We start from the raw sequence: 12752 nt of genomic DNA, 5'->3' as shown, positions 1-12752 counted from the left end.
GCGCAGGTGGTGAGACCGTGAGAGTTGGTGATTGAAGATGGTTATTATTTTTTTTAATTGACCGGGCCAGGACAGGGAAAGCTGGTCAAAAGGGAGCAGCAATTGGAGGTGGAATAACTTGATGGCAGGAGTCCTGCGAATGAAGGTGCAGAAGGAGGAAATCCGAACAGGATCCATTCCGGGGAGGGGCGCGGGGGAAAGAAGACACGGGGTTGGAATATTCCGCCAATCAGGGGGCGAGTTGGGTGGGGATCGGATATTGGGGAAATATGAGAGAAGATTGGGGGGGGGGAGATTGACTTATTTAATTAGTTATAGGGTAAGTATTCTTATTGATACTGGTTGAAAATAAGGGGGATTTTGATCCGGTTATTCTTGCATCAAGGAAGAATATAATAAAGAAGAAAAGAGATGAAGAACAATAGAAAGTACCCATCCAGCTCACTCCTCATCCAATTCATCCTATACTATTTATCCAACTCCAAGCAATTTGTATACTTCAAGTAGTCCCCTCTTGGCAAACCACTCCCTCTATAGCCTATAGACAACCCTATTAACCCCCACCCAATCCAATCCTTCTATAATACCGTACCATCAAAAGGTCACACAGCCTCATTCATCCCACACATCCACCAGGGTCAGGGCCAGGGTCACCTACCCAATTTCCACGATTTGATACGGGGAAAATCTCCGCCCTAACCAAAGAGACACGGCTAGTCAAGAACCAATAACCAATAACCACGGACCAAGTTATCCACCAAGACCAGACATACGACAGGCAAGTGTAAAAAAGTTATGCCGTCTACTACCGTCATCCATCCCACGCAAGACTTGGCTAAGGTTGGAGAATGGAAGAATTGATACGGGGGTTTCGGAAAAGGAATGCGTGGTGGCCAATTATCAAGTCTACAAGCTCGGGCACGGTAGTATCCTTGGTTTTTAGTGCCGAAGGTATCTACGGTAGATACCTACGCAAGGAGTAGGACTATGTCATCTTCGACTACATAATATAACAGGTAAACATCAAGCGGGGGCGGAAACCTTCAGAGAAGTCTTATAGTTCCATATTCTATTAGGGTCACAAGATCAAGCACATCGTCGAAGCATCCATCCATCCATCCACTATTCCTTCCATCGTTCTTTCATACAATCACCCATCCAATAATTAAGGCGAAAAAAATAAAGAGGATTATCTCCAAACGATGTCAGCAGATCGAGATAGACGACGACATGACACGACATGACATGTGAAACGAGTCTACATGACAACCGTAATATATACTCAATCAGATAATCAAATCAAATCATTGAGGCAAGTCAAGTCAAACCCCGACACCAATAAGATCAAAGATCAAAGATCAGTACTAGAAAAAAAAAACGAGAGAAACATACCAACCAAATCAAGGGGGTATTTTAAGCAGAAAAACGGACACGAGGTACAAGAAAGACGAACTGGAACAATCGCCAACAGGTAAATGATCAGATCAGGACAGAGAAATAAATCAAACGGTGTATCAGGGTAAATTTCGACAGATCAAGTCAGTCTTGCGCTTTTGGGGGTTGCTTTGTTCACTCCACACGGCGTCAAGCCGGGGGAATTACTATGTACGAGAAGAGGGTAGAACGAAATGAGGAGATTCGTCAACAGGTTGCCAAATCGCCAGATAGAAATCCCGAGGCTCGATAGCGTGATGCTGCATAGCAACGCAAGCTTAAACCAAGCGGGAGGGCGACACGAGACCACAGACACTCGGAGAAAGATCTGCTCTCGGGACAATGGTGGAAGGTCTATGACACGGTTATCTGGCGATATGCTCGCAATTGGGCCAAAACCATAACATGCCACCAGATATCACATTCTTGCAGTAGACCTGCTTGCTGCAGATCGACATGCGAGAGGCGAGTCAGGAAGGCACCGAAGAAAGAGGAGGAGAGGGGGGGGGGAGGGGAGGGAGAGTCAAGGTGAACATGGTCTAGAATACTGAGACGGCGTAGGAACAAAACAACGCACGACCCAGCCAGACCTGGTGTTAAGCACAACCATCCTGTTCATGGTAACGACGACCGGGCGTCATCCAAGTACTGCCAGTATTGCCAGTATTGCCATTGAAGCAAGCAAACACGGGCGAGGATAGCCATCATCAAGAAAAAGACAAGCCCAATGCCTTGGGTTGAGTGTTTCAGAAATCGGATGGCCATGTCAAAAACGGACATAGATGCAGCTGCAGATGCAGGCGCAGGCAAATCAAGCCCCACGCAGCCGCACCAGTAGAGACGGAATGATAATCGGACGATCTCTAGAGAAATCACACCAATTAACTCGGAGGAGATATCGCCAGACCATTCATGAGCTTAGGCAACGGCTTTCTCCGCGCAGTATTTGCCGTCTTGGACACCCGCGGAGCACCATGGATCATGCGGGGTTCTTTCATGAGACTCGTGTCAAGCTTGGCCGGGGCTGTGATGTGACAGGTAAGGTTAGATGGGGGACCTGCCAAGAGCGTGGGATAAGGATCAGAACTTACCTTTTTGAACAACTCTGCTGTAATCACCGGATAGGTTTGGTTGGCTACGGCTGCTTGGGGCGAAGAATGTGGCACTGGCTGTCCGCCATAAATGGTTGGATGTGTCGGACAGGAAATCAGTGGTGGATCGACCGGAGAAGATAGAGCTGCGACCTCGGTTGCGCTTGGACAGGACGATCTCGTCGAAGAGAGCCATCTTTGAGTCCTTGGACTTGGGATTGGTTCGTTCGCGCTCACTGATAAACTCATTGAAACCTGAAGATTGGGAGTGTTAGATCTCATCATGCTGTCAAGATGGAGTGCAGATTCTTACCTTGTGTCTGTTGCAGGACAGCAATGTACTCGGCATGCTCATGGGGAAGGCTCTTCATAAAAGCATCCATATTGAACTGGTAGTACATTCCGGATTTCTTCTTCTCAGAGCTAGCCGGTACAAGGAACTTCTTATAGGTATAAAACAAGCTGGCGAAGCACCTGACAAAGGCCGCGCGGATCTGATCAGGGTGGAACGCAGCCTCGCAAACCAGACAGACCTGGGATGCACAGCGGTTGTGAACAGTCAACTTGCACTGCGAGCATTTGTACATGCCTTCTTCTGCGCGGTCGTCACAGATGGCACATACTAGCTTCTCGTCCCACGGCTGAGTCTGGAAATAGTGGCCCTCAACCCAGGCGGTGCCCGCAGCATTATCAATAGGCTGCACAGCAGCCGTTGGGACAATCGTCGAGGCGGCAATAGTGGACTGAGCGTACACCGACGGGGCATAGGTTGAGCCAGGCCCGTAGTCCGTGTTGAGTGTGGTGACGGACAGATTGGAGGTGTGACCAAGGAAAGGCGCACTAGGCCGTCTCGTCATGCCAAAGGACGAGCTCCTCCGAGATGCGGCATCGAAGTGGCCAGATCGCTTCTCGCGCAGCGACGCTTGCAATGCCATGCCAGAGTCATTTCGAGATGAAGGTGTTGGCGGAGGTGGAGGGAAGTGGCCAGAAGTAGGGGAGCTTTCTCTCGGCGATGGCGGAGACGCACTAGCCCTGGCTGTGGAACTAGTTCCTGGCCTGTCATAGCTCTTGGAGGAATACCCGCGCGAGGAGGACTGCTCATTACGAGCATGGAGGAATGCGTTGAAGATCGGAGGCTGGAAGATTCCGGGAGAAACGGCAGTCGAGCCAAAGGCGCTGGAATTGAGGCCAACGTATTTGGCAAGGTTAGTTGGCGGAGCTTTCGCCGCGTACGTGGCTGCGCTTTCTGACAGGAAGGTGTCCCATGGGTACGTCTCGATTGCATATGCTGGGGGACCAGTTGGGACCCCGCACCGGCTGTGGTGAGGAGCAGCCATCTGCAGGAGCGAAAGAAGCTTCCTGCGCTGATGACGGGGAAGAGGAGTTGGGCGAAGGGTACTCTCGATCATATCGTTATCCAGATCCACCAGAACAAAGTCGTCAGTGGGCAACTCCACCTTTTCATAGCGGCGTTCGATACCCACGATGTACGGGCAAGGAGCTTCGATTGCCTGGACTAGACGAGCGGGAAGAACGGGAATCAGAACTCCCGTCCACTGGATCGGGAAGAGCAGGTCAACCAGAGCCCTGGTGGCGAGGTAGAGCATAGAGGTGTGGGAGGACAAGAAAATGATACGAGACTCTGTCAACGCATACTCAAAGAGAATGATGATGTTCGGAACGGATAACGTTCGGAACAAGGCATACAGGTCCGTATTGCGAGAGCCGGGAAGTTCGTTGGAAGCTTCCTGGCGGGCAAATAGCCGCAATTCGCGGATTGCCAGCTCGACTTGGGTCTTGGATGAGACTGGGCAGAATGCTTCCGTGCAGAGATTCATGACATAACGCTCTAGCGGTTGCCAGACCCCCATTCGTGGCGAACTGGATGGGACACGCTGTACACCACCCTCGGTCATTGGCACGACAATAGCTTTCAACCACTCCTTCCAGAAGCTGGTCATATTCGCTTCGCGACCCAAAATACCGTATGCGCGGGGAATCCAGAAGCCCGTGTCACCATCGGTAAGACCCTCGATCTTGGAAGACGCAGCGTGTCGCACCGGGCGCAGCAGATCCGTCATGAGTCCGATCTTCTCTTCGACCGCGCTAATCTCATCCTCCAGCTGTTCACGAGAATCAGACCCGGAGGGTACATTCGGCAGCTGTGCCAGAAGCCTGGACAGCTTCGCCCGCTCTGATGCAAGCCGCTCGCCCAAACTCGCTGCCAGCTCACGCTCCTCATCCGTCATGTTATCTTTCCGCCATTCCTCACAACGCTTCTCCAGCTCATCCGCAGCCTTGGGGTTCAACGGAATCCAGATGATCACACAAATTGCGTGCAACTTCGAGCCATTGTCTGTTGTCATGGCAAACCCGTGCCAGGTCGACCGCGGCCGCTGATCCGAGGCAACGATATTGACATCATTCGGAAAGGCGAACATGGGTACGTAGTCCGGAAAGTTGCCTCGCTGCTTCATCTCGTCGGCCATGCCTCGTGTGGGGTATCGATCGAGCAGAACGGGCTCGAAGCGTCGCTTCAGTGGGTGCATTGTCGGAGAGATTTCGAGGGGCTGCGGCACTGGAATCACCGAATTGTAGTTACTGAGTCGTCGAGATGTGCGTACGGATGCTGTACGAAGCAAGATCTGCCGTTAGTGATGGATCCTCATAGCAAATCTTGTCACCTCATTCGGAGTATGCTACACTCACCTTGTCGCGCAATCGTCGATGGCTGTCTCTTCATACTATTCATATCGCGGAACGACATATGCCGGCGCACACTTCCAATGCTCGATCTGAGCAGATTCCCACCCTGAGACGGCGAATCCTCCGAGACAATCTTTTGCGTACGAACACGGGAGCGCGGGCGCGTGTTCGGAGTAATAGCGCCCGCGCTCAAGCTCAAATCAGTCAAGAAGGTATCTCGCTCCGAAGTAAACTTCAGCAACGCCTGATCGAAATCAAAGTCCTCGGAGAACATGGCCGAGGCCCGTAACGGAGAGGAAGCGCCTTTGACTGTCACACTGCTGCGGTTGCTGCCAGCTCCACTGGGCTGGTCAGAATCGCTGCGCGACAGGGTTGACAGCCGCTGGTTAGAGGTGCGCCGGGTGCTGGATCCGGCATAGAGAGTCGAATTGGGGCGGGAAGTACCATCCGGAAGGTGTTCCTCCTCAGCGTCCGCGTCTTCTTGAATAGCATCTGAGAGCGCGGGGCCCGGAGACGCAGCCCCATTGATGCGATAGTCCTCACCCAGTCGCTTGAAGGTATCCAGAATCTCAGTGCCATCCACACCCGCAATCCAAAAGTAATCGGCCAGGGGAGCGCCCTCTGGAGAGCCGGCTGAAGGCATTGGAATTGTGTGGCGACCGTCGCATAGACCAATTCACACGCTGGACTGGTTCAACTTGTTCCACCCTGCTTTCCCTTGTCACCGCATGAATTGCAGGATCTCGAACCGCATTCAATCTTTCGATTAGGGGGCGGAAGGTGTGTGTGGGCGATGTCAGGAGTCGAGGCGGGGAACAGAGCGACGGGACCGCGGGAGCATGCGAATTTGGCGAGCACGGGGAAGAGGTTCCAGGAGAGTGGGGAATTGGTTATGAATGATCTGGGATTGTACCGTTGAGTGAGGATGAGAAGGGGAGAATAATAAATCCAGAAGAAGGGGAAGATCTATTGGAAGAATAAGAACTCAAGACCGAAGAGAAGAGGAGGAGTAGGAGTAGGGGAAATTCGGGAGGGGCGAGGGGTTTAGGAGTGAAGATCAGTTGGGGGGGGGGGGGGAATTTTGATGCCCGTCTTGGGATCGTATTGGTATTGCAACACCACCAGTTCTCTCCTTTTGCGATGTTTTAGTTTACTAACTATATTTTCATTTTTATAACTAACACGAAGACAGAGTGACAGAGAGAGTTTAAATATCACGAGAATATTTTTTGTGGGACTCTAGAAGGTTTTTCTTTTCTTTCCTTTTGATGCTTTGCCCCAGCTTCAGTGCTTTTTTCTTGTCGTCGCGTTGGACAGGAGACCGGATGGTTGCGTAGGCCCTCGTAATGCGTTTACCACTTCCAACTTACTAGTTGTTCACTTGTTCATGGACGGGATGGGCTCTTAAGAAATTAATTCTTCTACCCTAACTATTCCGTATAATATATTCAAACAAAGTAACTATGGTTTCACTTCCTAAACTATATCTCTTAACTTTCTTATGTATGTCTCCCTGAAGAACCACTCCGGATCTCCTATCCACCTCTCTCCTCCTTTCTCCCCCCAGTGGCGTTCGAACAAACTACAATCCAGTCCAGCCCCAATCCCATCAAATGGCAAACTCAGGAACAATTCATCTCTCGAACCCCTTGGTGCACTGACCAGTCAAGAACGAGACTATCCGCCACTCAGCGCCTGCGCCCAAAAGCCCCATTGATGCACAAGAATCTGACACGGGCCCGACCTGCAGCCAAATGCACCCTTACTGGCCGGTTTCGAGACCTTCGACACAATCCAGGCCCTGACTGTCCCCAAAGTGGTCACCAAGTAATTTCTATAGGGCCGTTTCAGCTTTTAGGATGGTGGACAGTGCCTAACTGGTTATAGACTGCTATTCCGACCAGCGACTGGATATATTATAGTGGAATGGGGTTTTGATATCTCAAGTTTAAGACTTACTGTACGGAGTACTGTAGTAGTAGTAGTAGTAGTCATTTCCTCCCGTCTTCTCCAGCAGTACAAACCTCCGCGATACGTCTCCACCGAGCACCATAAAACAACCAACGATTCGAACCGCACGATGATCGGTTTGGTGGAGCGCATCGCACATCCATGCTTGGCTCACAACTTGCCTGATCGATAGAATCCATCCAGCCAATTTTTATCAAGCCGTCACCGATGGAGAGGACTCAGCTTACGTCCCATGGTTTAGTGACCAATTCCTCCACAATCGTCGGGCGACCCGCAAAAAGCCTCTCGTTGGAGAGTGTCTGCCCCAGTTCCAACATACATTGTACCAAGTAGGTTTGTCATGAATTAGTTATGTTATCGCCGTCTTGGTTTCGTGGGGGCGGAATTGTTAATTCAAGGGACGATCGCAGTGTTCTATACTTTTCTTCATGGTGAGACATGGCGTTTGCTCGAGTCGCTGATCCGCTGCTATGGTAACATGGTTTAGAAACTTAGGGGGGATAGGAGCCGGGGTATTAATAGATAGTACGGGGTATTCATGCTCATAGTTACTGCTAAGAGGTATAATATTAGAAACAAAATACCGAGGCAGCTCTGGGGAAGCATCAAGGAGAAGATGAATATAGCGCAACTCCTGAATATAATAAGAGTATAGAATGAACACACAGATCTACTATGTACTACTCTCGCATTGAGTTTACACTCCTGATTCTAAAATCTCGCGCTATCAGGCAACTCACTTCCGAACCACCGATCTTCAGTGCTCTATGTAACCCAAATTTTCAGGTTTCACACCAGAAAGGAAAAAGCTCGGCGGCTGCCGAACCGAAACCCCAAGCCCAAGCGGGCCGTAATTAGATAACGAACAACCAACCCACCAACCCAGTCTCTTAAGTATTGCTATAACCATCATAACTTGGTGTTACGGAATAAGATGGAGGCAGAAAGATGATGAAATTACTATCTAATGGCTGCGTAAGATATGCTAGTAACTAGATTAGTCATCGGTCATGCCTCAAGCCACAACACCTGGCTCGAGCCAAACACGCCACATACCCCCAACAGATCCGATAGTCAACTATAATCCCATCACACTCCTACTTTGTTCAGTAATACTCACATGTCAATTCTATCTCATCGCACAGCACACTTCAGGAGGAATATACCCTTGTCGGAGCTTGAGTCAGGAGCGAAAAGTGGAGGGCCTGTGCCTCTGGGACAGGTCGATCTATGCCCAACGCGGTTGACGGTGGAGAAATGGGGGGTGTGAATTGGTCAATCATAATTGTGGTTGCGCACGCTGCTTTCGAATGTACATATGTGTACAGAAGAGAATATGCAAAATAAATTAGTTATGCTGAAGCATTGAGTGCACATCCATACAACTACTATGTGGAAACTAATCCTACGTACTAACGGGAAGACCGAGCATCTCCAACCTTCGAACCGGATTCCGATCAAGCCCCACGATACATACGACCCAGAATCTACATATGTAGATGAATAATACAACAGTTAAACCCGTTCTTCTCTCTCTCTACGTATATCCCCCTTACTTATCCAGATACCGTCAACCGCATCTCCTATATGCAGGACATCCTCGCTACGCCCTACGATTGGACCAATAACCCTCCCTCATAACGCCCTCAGCCCGCCACGGTGTAACCTCCAACCTGGCCTGCAGCGGGGCCTTACGTGTATGCCTGAGCCTCTCTCTGCAGTACAGTATTCCACTGTGTGGCAGTGGTGGTGCACCGGTAGTCCTTTTCAGTGGTTGTTTGGATGTAGTCGAGGATGGGCTATGGTAAGGTTATCCTAACCTGCATCACTACTGCTGCGATGGAGTGTAATGGAGGTTGGTGAATGTGGGATAAGTGGTGGGTGGGAATCGAGTTTCTTTAATCTATTCGTTTTAATCTACTGAGTAATTGGGTAATTGGGTATTTGAGTGATTTTGTTCTTTTTACTTGGTTAATTGTGGACACTGGTACTAATATACTGATGGAGCGGGACCGCGTCACCATATAGAAACTTCATTCATGGAGAACCATTGGATACTGTAGGCTTTAATGAACAGGCATGTATGCAATCACTTATCTCACTAGAAAAGTACATTTAGTAAATACTGTCCATCTCTCCTCACAGACCATCGGTCTGGAACTGATAGACTCGGCTCACGGATCCGGTTAACAGTGACGCGGGTCTAGACTCGTCCATGAATAGTAGTACTCCATGTCCACCGTTGACCGTCTACCACGGGCCGATGTCCTGTATACATGTCCTATGCCGAAGCCATATATTACCTAGTGGACAATCAAGGAGGCCGTTTGATGTGGAGAATAACACCCACAATTTATTCCTGTATTTTGTTCATACCAACTTAGGCATTCAGACCAAGGTCCAATTCTCAACCCGTCCTTGGATATTAACATAGCTTCCCAGCTAACTAATACTGTAGGTCTATACCCAAGTATAACATCCTCATCAAAGAATTCAACCAGTTACGAAACCAGCCTATCCCAGCCCCGGAGATCCACTCCCGCGCCCCCAACGACCTGCAGTGTCACACTACACCCATCGAAACCCGAAGCCCACAGCTGCATGGCAAAAGCCGCCAGCCGAGCCCCATGCTAGGAGCCAGTGATCCTGGTAGGGTTGTGACATTGGTGTCTCGGTAGTTACCAGATAAGCAAAATAGATTGCGGATGTGGCAGGGGTTGTTAGACTAAGGCTGGGAAAAGGTTACTGTACTTCTGCCAGGTAGGCGAGGCTAGTCTACTCTAGCCGGAACAGGATATGTTGAAGTATTCAAATGCATTGCAACACCATACGCCGTAGAATATATCCAAATAGAAGATGCAAAAAATAGAATCGCATATTATGTACTTTGAATTCATCATACCAGTTCCACGACCCACCACATCTCCAAACCACACCGAGATTACTACTCCTTACACCAAGCGCACTTGTGCCCTGCACTCAACGCGGCTATATGCATCTGGAGACTCGGAAGGATATGCCGTGGATATGTCGTAGACGACGCGACCAGCGCCAGCACCCGCCGACCCTCACACCATGTTTCAAGAGCGTTTCCGGCTCATCAGGTTACCGGTCGTGAGGAAGCCCTTATCACCCATAGCGCCGCGCCACTCGATAGATAACTGGCCTAGTGTAGCGCGGCCGTCGTGGCGGAGATCTTTTTGTAAGGCTTCGAGGCCTTCTGTGCGACCTTCTTCTTGTTCAATAAGGAAGGCGACTTGTAGGACGTCGCGGGGGTTAAGGGTTGGTAGTGCTGCTGCTGCAAAGGGGTCGGAGGTTGTTGCATCCGAGTTAAGGGATTGGCATTTGAAGGGTGCTTTTGGGTTGAGTCGGGTTTGCTAGGGAGGGAATTAGCTGGTGGTGTTTTCTTGTCTATTCGTGTGCTGACTTACTTTTATAACGACGGCGCCATCGCCCACATTCTCCAATTGAGCTTCCAAGGCAAACCGAAGCAACCGAGTCTTTCCGTATGGACCGAGCGATTTATTGTCCACTTCCAAAGGCGGCAATTCCGACGCCTTGGTGCGCACGCTCAAGCACGGCTGCGCAACGAACTGATATAGCTTTCGGAACGTGCGAACACGACCGCTCGCCGCCTGAGCACTCTCGCTAATCCGATTCTCGGTATAGCTCACACTAACGGCTAGAATATGGTTCCCTTCCTCCTTTAGATCATATCGTACGATTTTCTGTAGGGACTCGCCGATGTCGAGACCCGATTGAGCCGTGTCGCTAGCAGGATCGAGTTCGAGGGCTGCGACCGAGGAAGGGGTTTGCATTTCGGCAACGATGCGCACGGAGGTCACGACTCGACCCGTTTCGTCTGCGGATATCTCATTGTTGGCGCTAAGGGTGCAGGCAAAGGTTTCGCCGACGTAGACTGATCCGAATGCTGGAGGGAGGGTGAGCTGTATAATGTTAGTAGGCAGCTAGCACAACAAGTGTAGGGTATCGCATTAACTAACAATCGGCGTAAGAATGAATTGATCGTCAGAGTCGGCGGATGGATAGCTTAAAGAGGCTTTAGGAGAGATCTTGGTCGTGGCTGCGGGGAGGGGGGACTGATAAGACAAGGACGGTCGGGAGAGTCTAGTATGTGTCATGTAAGTAGTGAAGACTAACCAGGTAGCCTCGAAGATAAGTGCCATACCGGAGGACTATCCCACATCATGATCGTTAGCATCCTCAGACTCCAATCCCATACCCCGGGCGATTTGCGTACCTTTCAGGGAAACAGCATGTGGTTCCTTTGGGACATCAGCGCCCGACGCGGCTCGTGGGCGCGCCATAGACTCTGAGAAGGGTGGAGGCTGATTGAACTTCAAGATCTTGTACTGTTGTCTTAACGTGCATTGCGGTCTTCTCAGCGAGGCATTCTGGTGAGCTGTGAGCTGTGAGCTAGGCAGTTATAGGCGCGGGCGGCCCGATAACGATCCATCGATAGGTAGTGCCAACGATGGAGCTCCCTCGGACAAACAGTGCAAACATCCGTCATTGCGCCAGTCCTCAGGCTTACAGTCGTGGATTTAATGTATAAACACAACCTTACTAGTTGAGAGCCTGGTAAAGCTGCTTCATAGTCTGGGTCTTTCCTGGTTTCTCCATTCAATGAACCAATTTTACTAGTATGGGATGATGAGACAAAATGCCATTTCTTTCGTTGCAAGTCTCTATGTTGACACTAGATGCACCCTGAATAGTTTGATTCATCGCTTCCGCCCATTCTTATCTGAAGATTTCAACCTCATTACACGTCGTGGTCCCCTCCACAGGCGGAAGCCACTCCCTCCGACTCTTGCAAAAAACCTCAACCTGAGGCACCCACTCTGCTTGCCCCAGATCCATTGTGCCCGAAGTGACAACCAGCATACCCTTATTCAGCGAGTTGGTAATAAACAGGGAAGAGCTGCAGTTTGAGCAGAATGCCCGAGACAAGACATTTCCCGACGAGTTGTTGTTATCCTGGTAGGTCTTCAACAACTCTTCTCCTGAGACGATACGGAATTGCTGTAAAACAGTTAGTCTCGGCTCTATGAAATTGGTGACTTTGAAAAGCGCGGAACATACGTTTTTCTGGTAGACGGCGTTCGCCATGAAGCTGGATCCAGTGGCTTTGCGACAATTATCGCAGTGACAGAGAAGTCTTATTTGAGGGTCTCCGGTGAGTTCATATCGGATCTGCTGGCAGAGACAGCTTCCAGTGATAGTCGGTTGGTCTGACATAGTGTCGAGATGGGAGGAGCTAGGATTCTAAGGACGAAAAAAAATGATATGTAAAAAATTTCAATTGTTTACTCTCTGCGTCGATTTATAGACTCAGACCGGTTCTGATCAGAATCAAATGGAAATACCGGGATTGACCTAGTCATACACATATTGTGTGAAACAAAGGGCTGGCCATGGCAGGGATCGACCAATGTAGCGAACTGGCGGTCAATATCAAAGCCAAGATGTACAGGAGAACGCCCGAAAACCCAGACATGTCTCGGCTAGTGAGGAAACACCGGCTCA

General features: G+C 50.0%; 2 protein-coding genes across 2 annotated transcripts; both read right to left on the bottom strand.

The window, feature by feature from the left end:
* Positions 1–2315: 2315 nt before the first annotated feature.
* On the bottom strand, positions 2316–5874 carry N7473_013054 (dDENN domain protein; the record flags this gene model as incomplete). Its single annotated transcript, XM_057158993.1, has 4 exons — positions 2316–2458; positions 2526–2780; positions 2839–5154; positions 5235–5874. The coding sequence occupies 4 exons, from the start codon at positions 5872–5874 to the stop codon at positions 2316–2318; spliced, it is 3354 nt and encodes a 1117-aa protein (XP_057002947.1).
* Positions 5875–10282: 4408 nt separating this feature from the next.
* N7473_013053 (uncharacterized protein) lies at positions 10283–12464 on the bottom strand (the record flags this gene model as incomplete). The annotated part of the gene is made up of 7 exons (XM_057158992.1): positions 10283–10579; positions 10634–11149; positions 11207–11330; positions 11392–11398; positions 11464–11625; positions 11993–12248; positions 12309–12464. The coding sequence occupies 7 exons, from the start codon at positions 12462–12464 to the stop codon at positions 10283–10285; spliced, it is 1518 nt and encodes a 505-aa protein (XP_057002946.1).
* Between the last annotated feature and the right edge of the window lie 288 nt (positions 12465–12752).

Source organism: Penicillium subrubescens (assembly GCF_028828155.1).
Source record: "Penicillium subrubescens strain IBT 31985 chromosome Unknown utg000011l_segment0_segment0, whole genome shotgun sequence".
Classification (NCBI taxonomy): Eukaryota; Fungi; Ascomycota; class Eurotiomycetes; order Eurotiales; family Aspergillaceae; genus Penicillium; species Penicillium subrubescens.
The sequence above is the reverse complement of the archived record's forward strand: the minus strand, read 5'-3'. Positions and strand labels throughout refer to the sequence as shown.